The sequence below is a fragment of the Mycteria americana genome, chromosome 8, assembly GCF_035582795.1.
Source record: "Mycteria americana isolate JAX WOST 10 ecotype Jacksonville Zoo and Gardens chromosome 8, USCA_MyAme_1.0, whole genome shotgun sequence".
Taxonomy (NCBI): domain Eukaryota; kingdom Metazoa; phylum Chordata; class Aves; order Ciconiiformes; family Ciconiidae; genus Mycteria; species Mycteria americana.
Genome location: NC_134372.1, coordinates 18,766,020 through 18,787,534, shown reverse-complemented (window position 1 = coordinate 18,787,534; position 21,515 = coordinate 18,766,020). Strand labels below are relative to the sequence as shown.

The 21,515-nt window shown below is 40.0% G+C and overlaps 2 protein-coding genes across 3 annotated transcripts in view; both read right to left on the bottom strand.

Moving 5' to 3' along the window:
• Nucleotides 1-21,515, bottom strand: part of SPDL1 (spindle apparatus coiled-coil protein 1) — a 367,882-nt gene that overhangs the window by 234,802 nt on the left and 111,565 nt on the right. The window lies entirely within an intron of this gene.
• DOCK2 (dedicator of cytokinesis 2) overlaps nucleotides 1-21,515 on the bottom strand; it is a 221,710-nt gene that overhangs the window by 132,469 nt on the left and 67,726 nt on the right. The window contains exons 26-27 of the mRNA XM_075511018.1: nucleotides 20,666-20,814; nucleotides 1,882-1,977 (exon numbers count right to left, since the gene is read on the bottom strand). Of these exons, the coding sequence (XP_075367133.1) occupies nucleotides 1,882-1,977; nucleotides 20,666-20,814 (245 nt within the window). The remainder of the gene's footprint in view (nucleotides 1-1,881; nucleotides 1,978-20,665; nucleotides 20,815-21,515) is intronic.

Here is a 21,515-nt window from a genome sequence, read left to right as displayed (position 1 = left end):
GTACTTACAGAGTTCACCATACTTCTAGTAACTTTAGCTCACCTAAGCATTCTGCAGAAGGCCATAATTCCTGACTATCTGCTTCATTTTTAAAAGATTAAGCATTCAGGCTTTCAGCAAGTTCAGCCCTCTCAAGAACTTTTAAAGCAAACCTGTAAATTAACTAAGTGAACAAAAGGTAGTACACAAAGCATGAAACAAGCTGATTTTGTCAGTTCTTTCTGAATGCAAAAGACTATTTTGTTCATTACAAACAATTTCTTCACTATTCTGTTGAGAGATCTTGCCTCAGCTCTAGAAAACTCTTTGTAATTTATTGGAATTCTGCTTTGAAAAACCTCTAAAATGCCCAATATACACATATGCATAGGTGTTTATGAGCACTATGAGCATTCAGACATCTGCATTTCAACATTCACACTGGATTTGATCTTTTTAGGTAAAAACAGCTGAACAAATTACAGTAGATGAGAGAATAACACACAAAGAAAAATGAACTTATTTTCCAAGCCATTTCAATTGACTGTAACCAGCTTGTTTCCTAATGATTTCCTAATGTTTCCTAATAGATAAGGATCCTTTTTGCAGGATTACTACAGTTTCATTGTTCTTCTTCATTTACTGTTTATGGTATCCAGAAATACTCCTTCATAGATTGATTACATCATCCATGACACTCATATGATGCTTTGTTTGCAAGTACAGAAAACATTTTCAAACACTGTAGAGAACTGCAATGTTCACTGGGTCTTCGCTGAAAACCTCTTCCTGTTATGACCATGCATACAAACCAGAGGGTTACACACAGACGAAAAACAGACTGGAGTTATGATAAACAGTTAATGATATGATTTCTCAAACTTGCAGACCTACCACCAGGGAGTTTGAAGCAACCATTGGCAAATATCTCCTCTGAAGAACTCAATTATTAGGACACTAATCATTAGGAGACACACATGCTTTGACTGGCAATGATCTAAAAATGTTATTTTGGGTTTCCAACAGAAATAAACAAGGAAATAAAGTACATTTTAAAGGACATGCAATATATCTCTTGTGGCCAAAACAGTCAAGTAAATGCTGCTCATGATTTTGCAAAATAATGTAAATCTATAAAGACTAACAATTAATATACAACTTCGCTTAAGTGCACACTCTGAAGGGCAAGTTCCATAATTCCTACTGAACACAACTGGCTTGCATTCTCACAAGTCATCTAAATCAAGAGGAGTACTCATGAGATATGTACTTAAATCTAAATAAATTGCAGAATCTCTCCTTGAATTTAACTCTCAAACCATGGAATCTCCACAAAAAGCTCAGGTGAGTGCTCTGTGCCAGTGCATCCCCAGATATTTTACCTGTGCACACAGAACATCATCTTCCTCCTCCAGAAACAGAGCCAGGAATGGCAGCTGTTCCATAGCAACTCTAAGCCACCAAAAAGTAAAGCATGTGGAAAAACTGGGAGAAACAAAGCATCCACCAATTATTTATATAAGCTATTCCAAATAGCTTTTTTTTTTTTTTTTTTTTTAGTTTTACTCAGACATTTCCACTTTAGGTTAGTAGAAATACTATTTTCAATGTGTTAAAGTGTGCCCTTTATGCAGGTTTATAAAACATTCTTCTTTTCACAAATAGCAATTAACTTTAGATTTAGTGTGTTTTTTTAAAGAATGCACAAATCTTGCAGTACTCAACTACACTTCAAAAGACACAACAGTAGCACAGTTGGATGAAAACAGTAAAGCTTTAGACCTTTTCTTTTAAATCTAAAAAAGTCCACAAACAAGTTTCCACAAATACTATATTTGCATTTTCCAGGATAACTGTAAAATGACTATCAAAGCATTAAAAATACATTAAAATACTACTCACAATTAAGGGATCATCTCGTCCCATTGTAATAACAGTTCTGTTGACTGTGCGTAATAACTGTACCATTATTTCTTGAATATGGTGATAAGTTGATGCCTGTAAATGAAAAAACAGTTTTGGTATGAAATCCATATCTCTTGTAAAAGAAAGAAGAAACCAATTATTTCCATGTTGACAGTTCAAGTTGTATAATATAACCACCCTATTGAAAGAACATTAATTCTTCTTGCTCACGCTGCTCCTTAGTTCCAGCAATTTCAGTGGAACACTCATTTCAACTGCACAGTCCAATGTTAGCCCTATCTATTCCATAACTGTTTTTTGTTTCACATTGTCACTTGCCATCCTTCACTCAAGGGACTCATGTTTTCCCAGTAACTGAGTAGCCTATAACTTAATAGCAACACCCTGGTAATAGATAATTGAGGCAAATTGTATCATAGTTCTCCACATGTGTCAATGACGCTCAGGGTAGTCTGGAGCTCAGTAATATTCTTAGCTTGCAGTCACAAAGTATAGAGTTGTTAAAGGAGAAAGTTATCTGCATTTCACTTTGCAGCTCTATGAGGACACAAACTGAAGACAGTCTGCTCTTTGGCCCCATTGCAAACTACTGGTCAATCTGGCTGACTCAGACTGCACTAGAGACCCACCACCTGTCAGCACCAAGTTTTGAGTGATCTGTACAGCCCAATGGCAAATATTCACCAACTCACATCAAATGGTAAGTATTTCTGGCACGTTGCCTGCAGAAGGACATTTGATTATTTATTTTAAAACATTGAGCAGAGAGGTGTAACCTTATATTCGCCAGTTTCACTTACCATACTCTGATCACTAGGCAACCTTGGAAACTAGCATACAACAACCAAAGAAAAACAATTCTAAACAAATTTCTAATAGGAAAAAAAAATTAGCTTACACCAAACAAGGCACCTCTTTAACATCACATGAAGTATGGAAAGAACAACACAATCACAGAAGCCATGGTGTTTTCTTAACCATATTTTAGGTGCCTGAGCTCCAATACCACCCCAGGAGAAACTGCTTCTGATGCTGTTTTTCCTCTGAGACATCCAACATTGTCTTCTTTCTTTCTCCTGTTTTGATTAATATGGATCAGGCCAGCATCCCTCACAATAGAGACCTTCCTTGTATCTAGCCTTTTATTTACTATTACCATTTAGTCCTACTGTGTCCTGCAACTATGACACATGCAAGCTTAAATGATCTTCTCTCCTATGACAGCATTTCAGAAGTTACTATATTCCATAAATGAACAGTGTATTCACAGAATAATTTGTTTGTGGTTTATGTGTTTTCGTTTTTTTAAATTTAAATTTCTCTGGAACAGTCCCATATTTATAAACACCTGACAGTTGCTGCATAGCAGACACGTTTGTTGGAGTCCTTTGACAAGGCGGCTTTCTCTTCCATCTCCTCTGCTTCCCAATATGCATACTGTGAGCTTTAATGTTTATGCCAATCAAATAATATGAAAACCATACAGTGCATTGGCTCTTTGTATTTTAAATACACTGGAAACTACAGTGAAATTAAAAATAAAAACCTACAATGCATCTCTCCCCATATCAACTTTAATAATTAAACAAATATTATTCTTGTCTCTATTTTTTTCTCTCTTTTTTTTTTTAATCACCTGAAAAACCTCTGAGATAAAATTGCACTTTCTTCCACAGTAAAACAGAACTGCTTTCTGAAGAACTGCTTCAGGCTTATGTAACCAGAATCTTTTGGCCTCTATGTTGCAGAAGCAGCATATCTTAGTCCTCCTAATGAATGTATTGGCACAGTTAACCTCTGTCATGGTTTAGCTTCAGTCAGCAACTAAGCACCACAAAGCCACTCGCTCACCCTCCCCCCCCAGTGGGATGGGGGAGAGGATTGAAGAGCACAAGTAAGAAAACTCACAGACTGAGATAAGAACAGTTTAATAACTGGGAAAAAGAAAAAAATACATAATAATAATAAATTGTAATGAAAAGGAAAACAACGAGAGAGAGAGAAGGGAACAAAAATCCAGGGGAAAAACAAACAAACAAACCAACCAAAAAATCAAGAAGTGATGCAACCGCTCACCACCTGCTGACCAACACCCAGTCAGTCCCTGAGCAGCAATTGCTACTCCCTGACAACTCCCCCCAGTTTATACACTGAGCATGACGTCATATGGTATGGCATAGCCCTTTGGCCAGCTTGGATCAACTATCCTGGCTGTGCCCCCTCCCAACTTCTTGTGCAGCTGTCAGAGCATGGGAAGCTGAAAAGTCCTTGGCTAGTGTAAACATTACTTAGCAACAACTAAAACATCAGTGTGTTATCAACACTATTATTCTCATACTAAAATCCAAAACACAGCACTATACCAGCTACTAGAAAGAAAATTAACTCTATCCCAGCTGAAAACAGGACATTATCTACCCCTTATCCTATACCATCTACATCATGCCCAGGTTCTACCTTTTGTAATACATCCCAATTAATCACCACCACCTTTCCTGCCTTTTGAAATATACAGACAGATATGATTCCATTGGTCTATGGGCCATCCCTCTAAAATGTCCGTTGAGTTCATTTAGTCCATGACTTTGGGGTCCATCTGCCATTATAGTCCTTCTGGGCAGGAGATGTGGTATGTGGTGTTGCATTGTTGCATGCTGAAGCCAGTTCTGGTTCCATCACCACTGCACTTGGCTGGGTTTCATCAAAGTTCATTCTTCATTAATCTGAGTGATTCTTACTGAAATACCATTGATATGGCATATAGCGACCATACAAACGATGACATACAGTATTACATAGCAATTAACATCATATCACTTAGATCATTGGCTATTCTCACCCAAAATCAAATCCCCTTGAGGCACACATCAGACTTCCCCATCCTTCTGCATTACCCACCTACCAAGGGCCTTGAGCAAAAGCAATCCCACAGATGGGCTTGCCTTGGCCCAAGGCAGGAGTAACCCAGACTGTCTTCCCCAGCTTGTTTTTTATGTGCACTACAGGGACTTTATCCCCTTCTACAGTATGTAAAAGTTTTGATTGGGCAGGGCCAGCTCGATTGGCAGACCCCCTAGTGTTGACTAACAAGGTGCCTTTTGCTAAATGTGTGTCCCAGTGTTTAAATGTCCCACTACCCATTGCTCTCAGTATAGTCTTTAATAGTCCATTGTATTGTTCAATTATCCTGGAGGCTGGTGCATGATAGGGGATGTGATATACCCACTCAATGCCATGCTCTTTGGCCCAGGTGTCTATGAGGTTGTTTTGGAAACAAGTCCTGTTGTCTGATTCAATTCTTTCTGGGGTGCCATGTCACCCTAGGACTTGCTTTTCAAGGCCCAGGATAGTGTTCCGGGCAGTGGCATGGGACACAGGATATGTTTCCAGCCATCCAGTGGTTGCTTCCACCATTGTAAGCACATGGTGCTTGCCTTGGCGGGTTTGTGGGAGTGTGATATAATCAATCTGCCAGGCCTCCCCATATTTATATTTCAGCCATCGTCCTCCATACCACAGAGGCTTTAACTGCTTGGCTTGTTTGATTGCAGCGCATGTTTCACATTCACAGATAACCTGTGCAATAGTGCCTGTGGTCAAGTCCACTCCTCGATCACGAGCCCATCTATATGTTGCATCTCTTCCTTGATGGCCTGAGGTGTCATGGGCCCACCGAGCTATAAAGAATTCATCCTTATGTTGCCAGTCCAGATCCACCTGAGCCACTTCAGTCTTAGCAGCCTGATCCACCTGCTGGTGGTTTTGATGTTCTTTAGTGGCCTGACTCTTGGGTACGTGAACATTTACGTGACGTACTTTTACATCCAGGTTCTCTACCCTGGCAGCAACATCTTGCCACAATGCGGCAGCCCAGATGGGTTTGCCTCTGCGCTGCCAGTTGCTCTGCTTCCATTGCTGTAACCGCCCTCCAGGGCATTTGCCACCATCCGTGAGTCAGTATAGAGATAAAGTACTGGCCACTTTTCTCGTTCAGCAATATCCAAAGCCAGCTGGATGGCTTTCACCTCTGCAAACTGACTCGATTCACTGTCTCCTTCAGCAGTTTCTGCAATTTGTTGTACAAGACTCCATACAGCAGCCTTCCACCTCCAATGCTTTCCCACAATACGACAAGACCCATCAGTGAACAGGCTTCTCATTTTCTGGCAGTTTATTATACAGTGGGGCCTCTTCAGCACACGTCACCTCCTCCTCTGGCGATACTCCAAAATCCTTGCCTTCTGGCCAGTCCAAGATCACTTCCAAGATTCCTGGGCAACTGAGGTTTCCTGTTTGAGCCCACTGTGTGATTAATGTGGCCCACTTACTCCACATAGCATCAGTTGCATGATGTGTAGAGGGGGCCCTCCCTTTGAACATCCAGCCCAGCACCAGCAGTCCGGGTGCCAGCAGGAGCTGTGCTTCAGTACCAACCACTTCTGAAGCAGCTCAAACCCCTTCATATGCTGCCAATATCTCTTTCTCAGTTGGAGTACAGTGGGCCTCAGAACTTCTGTATCCCCAACTCCAAAACCCTAGGGGTCGACCTTGAGTCTCCCCTGGTGCTTTCTGCCAGAGGCTCCAGGTAGGGCCATTCTCCCCGGCTGCGGTGTAGAGCACATTTTTTACATCTTGTCCTGCCCAGACTGGCCCAAGGGCTACTGCATGAACTATTCCCTGTTTAATTTGTGGCTGGAAAGCTGCCCAGCAGAGAAGGACCTGGGCGTGTTGGTTGACAGCCACCTGAATATCAGCCAGCAGTGTGCCCAGTTGGCCAAGAAGGCCAATGGCATCCTGGCTTGTACCAAAAATAGCGTGGCCAGCAAGACTAGAGAAGTGATCATCCCCCTGTACTCAGCACTGGTGAGGCCGCACCTCGAATACTGTGTTCAGTTCTGGGCCCCCCACTACAAGAGAGACATTGAGGTGCTGGAGCATGTCCAAAGAAGGGCAACGAAGCTGGTGAAGGGTCTGGAGCAGAAGTCTTATGAGGGGTGGCAGAGGGAACTGGAGTTGTTTAGCCTGGAGAAAAGGAGGCTCAGGAGAGATCTTATTGCTCTCTACAACTACCTGAAAGGAGGTTGTAGAGAGGTGGGGGTTGGTCTCTTCTCCCAGGTAACAAGTGATAGGACAAGAGGAAATGGCCTCAAGTTGCGCCAGGGGAGGTTTAGACTGGATATTAGGAAATTTTACTTCACTGAAAGGGTTATCAAGCATTGGAACAGGCTGCCCAGGGAAGTGGTTGAGTCGCCATCCCTGGAGGTATTTAAAGGACGTTTGGATGAGGTGCTTAGGGACATGGTGTAGTGGTGGTCTTGGTAGTTTTAGGTTTACAGTTGGACTCGATGATCTTAAAGGTCTTTTCCAACCTATATGATTCTGTGATTCTGTAGTTTGTTCAAAGGCTTGTCGTTGCTCAGGGCCCCATTTGAAATAGTTCTTCTTTCGGGTCACTTGATAGAGAGGGCTTATGATTAGACTGTAATTTGGAATATGCATTCTCCAAAAACCCACAACGCCTAAGAAAGCTTGTGTTTCCTTTTTACTAGTTGGTGGAGACATGGCTGTTATTTTGTTGAGCACATCCATTCGGATCTGATGACATCCGTCTTGCCATTTTATTCCTATAAACTGGGCCTCCTGTGCAGGTCCCTTGACCCTACTTTGTTTTATGGCAAAACCAGCTTTCAGAAGGATTTGGACTATTTTCTTCCCTTTCTCAAAAACTTCCTCTGCTGTATTGCCCCACACGATGATGCCATCAATATATTGCAGATGTTCTGGAGCTTCACCCTGTTCCAGTGCTGTTTGGATCAGTCCATGGCAAATGGTGGGGCTGTGTTTCCACCCCTGGGGCAGTCGATTCCAGGTGTACTGAACACCCCTCCAAGTGAAAGCAAACTGTGGGCTGCACCCTGCTGCCAAAGGGATTGAGAAAAACGCATTAGCAATATCAGTTGAGGCATACCACTTGGCTGCCTTTGACTCCAGTTCGTATTGCAGTTCCAGCATGTCCGGTACAGCAGCACTCAGTGGCGGCGTGACTTCATTCAGGCCACAATAGTCTACTGTCAGTCTCCACTCTCCATTAGACTTTCGCACTGGCCATATGAGACTGTTAAAGGGTGAGCAAGTCTTACTGATCAATCCTTGGCACTCCAGACAACGAATCAGCTTATGGATGGGAATCGGGGAGTCTTAGTTGGTGCAATATTGCTACCGGTGCACACTGTTGTAGTAGCAATCGGCACCTGTTGTTCTTCGACCCTCAGCAACGCCACAACAGAAGGGTCCTCTGAGAGATTGGGCAAGGTGGACAGCTGTTTAATTTCCTCCGTCTCCAAGGCAGCTATACCAAAAGCCCACCGGTACCCTTTTGGGTCCTTGAAATACCCTCTCCTGAGGCAGTCTATGCCAAGGATGCACGGAGCCTCTGGGCCAGTCACAATGGGGTGCTTTTGCCACTCACTCCCAGTTAGGCTCACTTCAGCCTCCAATACAGTTAGCTGTTGGGATCCCCCTGTCACCCCAGAAATACGGATGGGTTCTGTGCCTATATAGCTTGATGGCATTAGGGTACACTGTGCACCGGTGTCTACTAGAGCCTTATACTCCTGTGGCTCTGATGTGCCAGGCCATTGAATCCACACAGCCCAGTAAACCCGGTTGTCTCTTTCCTCCACCTGGCTGCAGGCAAGGCCCCTCTAGTCCTGGTCATAGTATTCGTTACCCACTTCTTGTAAATACAAGTCAGAAGTCCCTTTATTAAAATCAGGAGTAAGATCAGCCCTTTTATTCTGTCTGGAGAATTACCCACTGGAAACTGGAGCAGCAATTTTCCTGGAAGAACCCCCTTGTGTGATTTTTTTTCCTTGCAACTTATGTATCCCTGCCTCTAGGGTCGAGGTAGGTTTTCCATCCCACTTCCTCATGTCCTCTCCATGGTCACACAGATAAAACCACAGGGTGCCCCGTGGTGTGTACACGCTATATCCTCTCTCTTGAGCAGAGGAACACTTACTCCTAATAGCTGAGATACTGGTCCATACAGGTGGGGAGTAGGACCTATCCTCTTTGAGTTGCTGGATCTCCTGGGACAGTTTCTCCACAGCTGAGACGCAGGCCCATAGGGAGGAAGAGAGACTTTCTTTGTATTGCTGGAGTTCGCCAGCCAATTCATCCACTGTTGGTCCCTCTCCATCTTTCCAGGTCATTACTGCCAATCAGTTGGTGTATGATGCAGGTGCGCTCCGTACCAATTTCTGCCACATGGGTCGTGTGCACCACAATTCGTTTGGATCTTTCGATAACTGCTTGTTGTCCAGGTCACCATCAATGACCTCCAGTATGGCTAATTCCCTCAGGTACTGGATACCTCTCTCCACGGTGGTCCATTTGCCTGGGCGATACATAACATATTCCTTGAAGGGATATCTTTCCTTCATCCCTGACAGGAGCTGCCTCCAGAGGCTGAGAGCTTTGCCCCTTTTCCAATCACTTCGTCAATGCCCCCTTCCCTAGAAAGGAATCCCAGCTGTTTGGCTTCCTTACCCTCTAATTCCAGGCTACTGGCCCTGTTATCTCACCATTGGAGCAACCAGGTGGCAATGTGCTTGCCTGGACAATGGCTGAAATCTTTTCGCATATGTTGTGGCTCACTCAGGGATAGGGATCAGGTGGTTTCTGTCTCATCCATGAGTTCTTCCTCTTCCTCCGCCTCTCTTTGTGATGGCCCTGATTTTCACCCTCTCTTTCTAAACAAGCTGACTTTCACCTCCAAGATTTCTTCTTGTATATAGGAGCGACTAATACCAACACGGGTTGGTTCCCTGGTTCAACCACACTATCTGTCGCTGGGGCTGAAGAAGCCACAGTACCTGTTGCAGGGGGGGCTGGAGTAGCCGCGGTGCCTGTCGCTTTGTTGTCAGATCCAGAGACCCTGTCTTCCCCTTGAAGGTACTGAATAGTGTTGAACAGGGCTTGGTAGGCATGGGCCAGGCCCCAGCACATTGCAGTGATTTGTGTCTCCCTAGAATTGCCAGGGTGACAGCATACTTCTTCCAAATATTCTACTAATTTCTCAGGATTCTGCACTTGTTCAGGGGTGAAGTTCCAAAACACTGGAGGTGCCCACCATCCTAGGCATTTGCCCATGCTATCCCACACACCCTGCCACTCATAACTATCCATCCTTGGAGCAGGTCTCTGGATGACATTCTTAAATTGCTCAGTCACCTTAGACAAAACCAAAACAATATTCCCAAGAAATACCAATAGAAGGATCTTAACTACCCAAGGATGTTCAAGATACTGAAAAGTTATTGTAACGAAGGAGAAAACATCATAGAAGAAGGTAGTGAAGGTGCCATTCTGTATTTCCTCCACAAAAACCTCTCAGAGGAAGGATAATTGCTTAATGCCTCCATGAGGTGGTACCTGAAGTACAGTAATGGCTTCGGTATGAAACTCAGATACCAAATTAAGCTCAAGGCCACTGTTTTAATAACAAATCTCCCAGGCAAAACATCACTAATCACTGCAGAACACAGGAAACTGCAAAAACCAACACCAACTTTTAACTTGTACAACAAAAAATTGAACATGACACAGCTCAGAAACTAATATTGAGAACAGATGAATCAATATCGTGACCCGCAACTATTAACAGATCTTAATTCCTTAATACGCTCTGGTTAATCTGTTATTATCTCAAACCCTTGAAGCCCCACGTTGAGCGCCAAAAAGGCCTGTTGTGGTTTAGCTTCAGTCAGCAACTAAGCACCACACTGCCACTCACTCACCCTCCCCCCCAGTGGGATGGGGAGAGAATTGGAAGAGCACAAGTAAGAAAACTTGTGGGCTGAGATAAGAACAGTTTAATAATTAGGAAAAATAAAAAATAATAATAAATTGTAATGAAAAGGAAAACAATGAGAGAGAGAGGGGAACAAAAACCCAGGGGGGAAAAAACAACAAATCAAGTGATGCAACTGCTCACCACCCACCAACCGACACCCAGTCAGTCCCTGAGCAGCAATTGCTGCCCCCCAGCCAACTCCCCCCAGTTTATATACTGGGCATAATGTCATATGGTATGGCATAGCCCTTTAGCCAGTTTGGATCAACTATCTTGACCGTGCCCCCCTCCCAGGTTCTTGTTCAGCTGTCAGAGCATGGGAAGCTGAAAAGTCCTTGACTAGTGTAAGCATTACTTAGCAACAACTAAAACATCAGTGTGTTATCAACATTATTCTCATCCTAAATCTGAAACACAGCACTATACTAGCTACTAGGAAGAAAATTGACTCCATCCCAGTCAAAACCAGGACAACCTCACAGTAGAAAAAGGAAAATCTAGCCTTGCCACTGGATTGTTGAACAGTGGCAGCCGTTCGCACCAGAGTATCTTCACAAGCTTTTCACTTTTGGGTTGTTGTATTATACAGCCAGAAAGCAAGACATCATTTGAAACATTCTTTGCAAAACAGTATAAATTTTATTGGACTACGAGGCTATACAAGACACACTTACCATCTCAAGTATTTCTCTTTCCAAGACTGTACTAATGCATTACAGATGCATTTAACTGGATCACAGATTCTTCATTCCTGTTTCATCATACTATATAATAGTTACTGAACCCTGCTTGAAGCTGAGAACAAGGGGCAGAGCATAATGGGAAAGAAATACAAAGAGGGATTGCATCTCCCAAGAAGCCAGAAAAAGGAAAACAAGCAGACAGATGTTGACAGCGTGAGGAAGAGGAGACAAAGGATGTCAAAAAAGATAACCCAGCCATAGGAAAGAAAAATGCCACCAAGGTGCTTGAAATAGCATAATTTCTTGGACTAGAAAACATAGAGAAGAGCTCTCTCTTATCCACTGCCTTCAGGATCTAAAATGCAACACATTTTCAAATCCTACTCTTCTACTGGGAACACTAGTGAAAAACTACTGAAAAAGTGTATTCCATTCAAGTATTGTCTTTATGAGAGTTTAGGCATTCTCTACTTAACAAATACAGCTTACACAGTGAAAAGTGGAGGAAGTGGCAATGCTGAGTACACAGACATGGAATTGTTTGGTAGCCTTACAGTGAAAACCATCTGCCTGCTACAGATGCTTGCTTTTTTCAGCAGGGTTTTGTGTTTCTGTGAAAGGCATCCTATTTGCTCTTTGAACTTCAATGCTTTCTATATTCACTAGTATTACTGTAATGTCAAACGTAACTTTCAAGAAATAATTAGCTTTAGATAAACTACACTCTGGGCAAGTTTTTTATACATCTTCAGAGTATACTCTTCATGAATGTTGTTTTATTTACAGAGGTCTATGCATCTTCTCTGTTTTGTTTTCAAGCCTTTTTTGTATATTCTTCTTGAACTTTATCTATAGCTATATATTTTATGAATGTACACTTCTGTCCAAAAGCAGTTTGCCATCTCTTATTCCAGAGTATTGCATTTATTAATTAATTTCAATGTTTGAAGTGTAGAACATTTGTTACCCTTGTGCATTGGGTACCAGTCAAAATTTAGCATCTTGTTTCAAACAAGCATTCTCGACTTGAAAAATGCATCCTAGGACAGCAGAGAACCTATGGCAAGCCAACTGCCATAAAATCCATAATTTGTTCAAGCTACCAGTTAACACAGCAGTAGAGGAAAGGTGAAACAGCCTAGAGTACAACACATTTATACAATTATACACCCTGCCCCTGAATTTTTCATTTCTTATTTACATTAGTTGGAAAATACGTACATCTAATTGAGAAACTGCATTATTTGTATAACTTCCTCCCCATAACTACAAAAATTAAATACAGAAATTATGTATACCTTAAGCACAAATCAAGCCCCTTAAAGTTATATGGCTAGCCTATATCAGCAATTTGGTTCAGAACAATTTTGAGGCAAATCCCTTGATCACTTCCATTTACCACATACTGCTTCTGAGTGGTTTTGTTGCACACAAACTAGATTAATTCCAGACAGAGATAAACTAGAAGCTCCTTGACAGTGCTAGAAATGAAGACATTAGGTTCTTGATCAATGTTTGGGTCACACCAATATAAGGTCCCCCAGCACGTTTCTAAACCATTTGCCTTCAGAAAGCTGAGCCATATGCATAGTGGAGATGTTTGAACCACAGTATCAGACCAGATTCTAGTGTAAACTCCCAGCCATGAACAACAGATTCATCAGGAGCCCCTCAATGAACCACACGAATCTAGTGGCACACTCATGTTGTGACACATTCCTTGCTAATGCAGACATTACCAAAACATCCTATGCAGCCAAGGCAAAAAAAGCACCATTAAAAAGGAAGCCGCATTAAACGAAGTAAACGTGGTAAAGATTTTTTTTGCTGATACTTCTTAATATTCATTTGAACGTATGCAAAGCTGCCTGCTATAACAATGGCTACCTTCTGACAACAGTGTCTCAAAGCACTAAAACTTACAGCATGTAGTTTACAGAGAGTATTTTCTTTTCACCCAGGAAAGATACGATGTCTCACTGGAAGAGCTGCAACACTTAAATAGCTTTCTTGTTAGAACGCTGTCCATGCAGCTACCATACCAAATGTAGAAATTAAAACTGGCATCTCAGCTGTAATTGTTATCTGCAGTGCTGCAAGAAATATTCTATTATTTGGCCTCTGTTACAATTCAAGATGTTTTAATTAATCATAGCTGTTCTTATAATATTGATTACCACTATGATTAAAAAAATCAACAGCCAAAAATTATAAACTCCATAGTAGCACTTTGCAGACTTTCCTTGGACACAGGGAAGACACTTGTTCATCAGTTTGCCCCCCCCCCCTTTTTTTTTAATTCAAAGATGAAGGCTCTTATAATCTAGCTTTACTTCCTTCCACATTTCATTACATGCTATACCATCATTAGTAACAGTTCAGAACATTACATAATGGTTTTAACATTTAGCCATGATTCCATTATTAAAGATGAGCTCTATTCTGAATTCACATGTAGCATATAATATACCATTCCCGGAGAAAATGTAACATATGCTCAAGCATGCAAAGGTTATTTTCTGCTAAGCCTTTGAATTTTCAGAGAAGTGTTAGCAAATGAATTAAAATGGTTTCTTTATGAAACTGAGACTACTTTTCTTCTTGATAATCTAAAAAACAATTAAGCATTCAATATCGACATTGTTAACTTAGGAAAAACAGTGTTTTCACACATTGCCTATACACAAGATTACAGCTTTTGTTTTTAACTGTTTCTAGCTTCAGAAGGCAGTCTAGCAACCCACTGTAACATGCATTTTCTTAGATCATATTTCACTTCACAAGGATGACACTTTTTTTTAGTGAAACCTGGAAAACTCACTATCTGACTGCAGTCCATTTGGTTAAACATAAGGCTTTTCAGAAGCTAAATTAACAAGTTGTAACATATATAAATGCTCCCTTGGCAAACATGAATTGTATCACTCCATTTAATGGTCATCAGAAATGTATGCCTGTCTTCACTGTTGAAATGGATTTGGCTAGGTGACCACGGCATGAAACAGTCAGAGCTCATACATGGTATGCAGGTCAGCAGTAGGAAATGCTCTCACAGAATTCAAATACCTTCACATTCATTGATGGGATGGATGGCACATATTGGTACACACAAATTAGTTAATATAAAATCCAAACCAAACAAAATTTCACTCTCTTTAAAAATATCTGTGCAAAGTAATAGCAGTTAGTGTTTGATTTAGCTTTCATGTTCTATTTAAACTTCTGCAGAGTTGGGACAGAAATTAGACTAATTCTGTTGTCTCCAAGTCAACCATGCACTTCAGAATATGATAGAGTGCTCATTTATTTGGACAGTGACAAACATGGACTGAATGGCTCCTTCAGAATTATCATATTACACAACCTGTACTTGAGATATCCACTTGGAGATACCTCTTCAGTCAATTTGTTTCAGCTGTCCCAGCTGTGTCCCCTCCCAAACTCTTGCCCAACTCTAGCCTACTCCCTGGCATGGGGCAGAGTGAGAAACAGAGAAGGCCTTGACACTGTGCAAGCACTGATCAGCAATAACTAAAATTTTCATTGGTGTGTTATCAACACTGTTTTGGTCACAAATCTAACACATAGCACCATAGGGGCTGCCACAGAGAAAATGAACTCTATAGCAACCAGATCCAGTATGCTTGCTGTCTTACGCATCCAGTTCTATAACTTCGTGTTCCTCCTCTGACACAAAAAGAGCACACAAAAAAGGATAAAGTTGTTTTGTTGTTTTTTTTTAAATCACATAGTTCGTAATCATGCATTGTTCTAACTGAAAATTGTCTGCAGAAGAACTTAAGGTAACTGACCCTAAAAGAACATGCATGTTCCCTGAGTAAATTCCTTTGAAATTCTCTTCTGCTAAAGTCTTAAGATCTGCCATAAGTTAGGCAAATGCTTTACAAATTTTTGTATAATTCTAAAATGCTTCCAGACTTGTTTGCTAATATAATCAACAGCTTAAAATGCAGCTGCTGCCAATTGCTGACTTTGTGCACAGAACAGGAAAGGTTATACATTTCACTTCCACTTGTAGTCTCAACCAAGATTTTTTTAGATTTCAAGAGAAAGAGTTTACCATTACATTTAATCATGTAAGCACTATAAATAAAAACTTGTTCTGATACAGTAAATATTAAACTATAGGATATATGTCAGATTAGAGAAAAAGTCACTTTATGAAGGGCTTTCAGATTGCATGCATCAAAGTTGTAAAGGGAGAAAAGGGAAGTGTTTTTAATTAAAACAGAAACAAAAAGTTACCGATTTCACCATGACCTTCGTCAATGACTTACTTGCAGTTCTGAGCTTTAACTGTATTTCACAGGTGCTGAACGCACACAGCCTCAAGCTATGAAGCTAATTTTAGACATAAAATTCACACAAAATAATGTCATCTATGTCCAAAAGTTGTTTGCTGTAGAGGCAATTTAAAAATCAAACATAAACATCTTGCCCAGATGCCTAACAATGACTGCCTATTCATAAAAATAAAGTCCTTACCATAAACCTGTGTTTTTAATGTACGTCCTACCTGCAGAACCAAGCAGCTAGACAGCAGCTGAACAGCATTTGAACACAAGGATCCAATGATTCACATGTTCCCACTTGCCAAACAATGTAGGGCAAAACAGTAGAGCAGAGCTGGTAATATCACAATATCTTTTTCTTTGACAAAGAAAATACATTCATCAAAAATTCTGTAACAGTTTCAAAGATCACCTCACAATATAAATTTTGACCACACAAAACATAGAACAATTACTACTGCTTCTTTTCTGTCCTTTGTGTAAATTCTACTTCTAGTGATTTTCACGGAATAAATCCAATGCAAAAATATCAAAGTTAAGTTTACAAAAAGTTTTAAATAATAATAATCCAAAACCAGTTTCTCTATTGAGATGGAAAACCAGAAGAAACATGGACAAAATGTTGGTGTTTTCAAGACAGAGTTAAGCTTATAATTAATATTGTAAAGTGAGTCTGCCACTAACACCTGAAGTTTTCTCCCCCAGCAGGTCAAATCATCCATTTTCTTAGAAAGATGCTGAGATACAGGAAATGAATTGTTCAACAGAAAATTGCATTAATCTTAAGGTTCAAGTGCAATCCCATAAGAAATAATTTGGTTAATTACCAAAACAATTCTCTAGATCACACTGAATAAAGGGATTCTGAAGGAGACCACCTAAATACTACTATCATAATAATCTGGCCATATAGTGAACTTATGCCATTTGCCTGTACGAGTATGGGTTACAAAGTATTTCCTATTGCAAGTCAAAACTGTATATCCTTGAAACATGATTTTTTCACTTTAGCTGGAAAGTAAACATCTATGTTACACTCAAGAGAAATCTGCAGTGTCTCTTAAAGACAAATTACTGTCTGATGCCTTAAATACTGCTGTATTGAAGGTGTTCCTTTCTTTGGTCTTTTTTTGTCTTTCAGAGGAGTCATCTTAAAAGTAGTTTTTAGTACTAAAACATTTCGTTCTTTTGTTGATGTCCCAACTGTTCTACAGCGTTTCTTATACTCATGAATATGATGCCTCCAAAGGGGTCACCATATGCTGATACCACTACTGGATTTAAACCTAATCCAAGGGACTTTTCTCCTTATATTAGAAATTCATCAGTATTTATTGCAAATGCAATCTGTAGATAACTGCCACCCAAATATCTCACAGAGAATCTCCAGTTTACAGGTTACCTTCCTTAAAAGAAGCTATTGAAGAAATGCCACTTGTTTTAAACAAATGTGAGTGTGTTTGGTTTTTTTAAATGCATGTGTTTTAAATTCTCAGCAATTTTCATGACATAATGGGTTACATGTTGCCTAAAAGCCATTGTTTGTCATAGTGCAAAAAGGTTTGCCTGGCTACCTCCTTCAATAGGACTAAAAGCATAGAATGCATTACATATTTTTAAACAACATCCTTCTATACAAATTACATAATTTTAATTGGATTGTTAAAAGACTGAAGTCCAAACCTGTGAAGAGTACAATCACCCATTAAACCTCTGGTCTCCAGCTGTGTTTAAACATACACACCATACTGATCAGTGAAAAAAACAACAAAAAAATCCCATTATTACAGATAACATTCTTCTCAATGATAAAATACATTTGATTTTAAATACAGCTAAGCATTTGCCTAATATCAAAGGAGAACACCTGAAGGAAAAAATAATTAAGAGCTTTTCAAAAGCTCTCAGCAGCACACTAACCAAGTAGTTTTCAACTAAAATGTTCCCAAATTAAATCTAAAGTATTTGTCTAAATTTTTTTTTAGTTCTTGAGGCATATGTATATTAATTCATTCATAGAACTGTCCAAAACCAGCAGTTACAAACCTGTCAAACATGGAATTTATTGAAACAAACACTTGCTTTTCTTCAATCATCTTTGCACTTCATTTACACCTTATTTCTATAGGCATTTCTATAGGAGATGTATCAGTTCAGATATATGTCATCTTCCATCCCTCAAGCTTTATGTTTTACTACTATTAAGGAATAAAAAATAAAATAAAAAAACCCCTAAAGTTTAAAATGTTTTTTTCCCCAATATGGAAACTTACAAGCATTTCCAAAAATGAACAAAAATATATATTCACACAAATTCTACTTAGTAACTGGTTTTGTGCCAACTGTCACGCTTAAAATAGGAACAAGACACAGGTTGAAAGGGGTGTTTCTCTTTAGAAACAGTAATTTTAGAAATTAAAAAAATGGGATGCCTTTTTAAAAAAGCCTATGTTTTCAAATGTTTCTTCTCTGGTAAACAATCCATCGCATTTCTACATCATTCTGGGTATATCAGTTCCTACTCTTGGAAACTGGACAAGTTAGAATCTACAAAACAGTCTTCAGACTGCATGAAGCTACATATACGCATATCAAGCAACAAGAATTTGACTTCTTCATGCTGTTCTGCATATAACAATGTTCTCACTCATGCAAACATGAGCTACAAATCCATATTTTCAGTAGGCACTAACAAGTTTTTAACATATCAGCTCCTGTTACTATGGACAGCAATTGTTAAGTTTGAAAATAAACTTGTGGTACACATGCAGAAAGCATTAATCTATCTTGCTTTACAACTGCGTTTCACTCTTTGAAGTATACAGTAATGAAACTGGTTCACTTTACATTATAGCCCTATAAACTTATAACTCCACTCTTTGCCCTATCATGCTTTCACCGTTTCGTTTATGAATTCCATTTGAAATTCAAATGTTCCAATACCTCTTAAGTATCACGTTGTATCAGTCCCTCATGAAGCGCTTACTTCTAAAACAATGAGGAAAATAGCTCACAATACACATGAAAAGATTGCCCTGTGCAAACAGACAAGCCTCTTCAGTTTCAAACTCAAATATTTTTATGAAACCAAGAGACACACTGCAATAATTTCATTACTAGAAAATGATCCAAGGATCCATCATGAAAAACAACTAAAATGACAACCTGCCTTTATCCAAAGCCTGCAAAGTTTGAACACATGTATCAGAAAACTATAGCTCAGGAGAATTTGACACATATTCATAGGAGAAATTACAGCTTTCCTAATGTAATTGATTCTGCAGTTTCCTCAGAATAAATTCCTCATTATTGTGAAACTTTATCAAATAACCTACTGCTCATTAAAAAGTGAGGGACTAAAAAGTCAATTTAATAGTGTCTCAAATGAGAAAAGCAACCACCCAGATCACAATTTCTACAGTGCTCCAAAACTACAGGAGCCTGAGAAAGAAACTACAAACTCAAAATGAGGTATAGTAAAGAGTAACCTGCTTGACATAGACATTGCTGAAAGCAGAAACCATAAGCTACAACATTAGTACACTGAAAAATATTTCTTTCAGAAACTACAAAGGTTTTTTATAAAGGAAAAAAGATTAAATTTGAGAATTATTCTGAATACTTAGAATAATCATAGAATCATCGAACAGTTTGGGCTGGAAGGGACCTTTAAAGGTCATCTACTCCAACCCTCCTGCAATAAGCAGGAACGACATCAACTAGATCAGGTTGCTCAGAGCCCCATCCAGCCTGACCTTGATTGTTTCCAGGGATGTGGCATCTACCACCTCTCTGGGCAGCCTGTCCCAGTGTTTCACCACCCTCATTGTAAAAAATGTCTTCCTTATATCTACTCTGAATCTACCCTCTTTTAGTTTAAAATCATCACCTCTTGTCCTGTCGCTACAGGCCCTACTAAAAAGTCTGTCTCCATCTTTCTTATAAGCCCCCTTTAAGTACTGACAGGCCACAATAAGGTCTTCCTGGAGCCTTCTCTTCTCCAGGCTGAACAACCCCAACTCTCTCAGCCTTCCCTCACAGGAGAGGTGTTCCATCCCTCTGATCATTTTTGTGGCTCTCCTCTGGACCTGCTCCAATAGGTCCATGTCCTTCCTGTGTTGAGGACTCCAGAGCTGGACACAGTACTCCAGGTGAGGTCTCATGAGAGCAGAAGGGCAGAATCACCTCCCTCAACCTGCTGGCCATGCTTCTTTTGATGCAGCCCAGGGTATGGTTGGCTTTCTGGACTGCAAGCACACATTGCCGGGTCATGTCAAGCTTTTCATCCACCAGTACCCCCAAGCCCTTCACAGGGCTGCTCTCAATCACTTCATCCCCCAGCCTGTATTGATATCAGGGGTTGCTCCAACCCAGATACAGGATATTGCACTTGGTCTTGTTGAAGCTCATGAGGTTTACATGGGCCCACTTCTTTAGCTAGCCCAGGTTCCTCTGAATGGCATTCTGTCCCTCAGGCGTGTCAACTGCACCACTCAGGTTGATGTCATCGATATCATCAATACTCAGCTTGATGTCATAATATTCTAATTCATTTCAGTATTTATCCCATTAAACTTTACCAGTCAAAACTAAAAGTGCTTAAACCTCTGCTAGGAAAAAACAAAGCAGCCTCACTGCTTTCAATAGTACTATGGTGATTTACAGCAGCTGACTATTTAAAGACTATAAAATTGAGAAATAAAAAAAGATAGCATAGATTTCAGTAATTCACCTTTAATACCTCAACTGCCCTTTAACTTAAGTTTATGAAAAGTAGGAGAAAAGTTCAATTTGCCACTCACTTGTATTAAAAATTTAAATGAGATTCATCAGCATCAATAATTTAGTACCTAATCAGCTCAGGCTTGCTACAGACTTGGGCCATCTACATAATTATCAATACTTACAGGGTCTTGACAGCTCAGAACCTCCAGGATGCTATTGAGTAATTCAACACAGTACTTCTTCTCTTGGACCTGGAGCTGCTGATCATCCTTCTGTTCCAGTAATTCTTTCAGCTCTTTTGTAATCACAGGAAGCAGAATGTCCCTGCATTCTGAAAGAAAGCAAATTATCTTAAGAACAACTATAAATCAAATACTACTTGCAAATAAATCCTCCTCCAAACAGTGAAACACAATATGCTTTAACAGCTACAGTCCCTTCCAACATGGAATTGTTGTTTTTCCAGCCATGCCTCAGGGATACAAAAAAATCACATGAGTTTAAGAGTAAGTCAACAGTATTTCTCATATACGAAAACCACAACTTCCTGATAAAAATAATATATTTCAGTTAAATTCTGAAGGCTATTTAGCTTGTCCCAAACACTTAGGGACAAATTATTCACTTTACATACAAAGCACACGGAAATAAGCTATGTTTAAGTAGTGACAAGATTTTAATGTGAGAAAAATACTACACATTAAATTATTCTTTCTGAAAATAAGACACAAACAGCAACAGAATTGTTCTATGTGTATCATTTTGAAACATACCTTCTAAGAACACATAAAAGAATGCAGACAAGGAAAAGACTCTCATGAAAGGCCTATCAAGCCTATAAGAGTGAGAGCTATGCATGCATTCATCCTTGTTTAAATCTAAGGAAGCTGACTCAAGTAGTAAGTTACATTTCAATCTCACATGTACATTGACTTCAAGACAGAAGTGCTTATGGGAAATGTTGGGAGGACAAGATGCACAAATTTGAAATAACTTCAATGAAGTCACTGTCTACCTAGGAATAAAGGATAC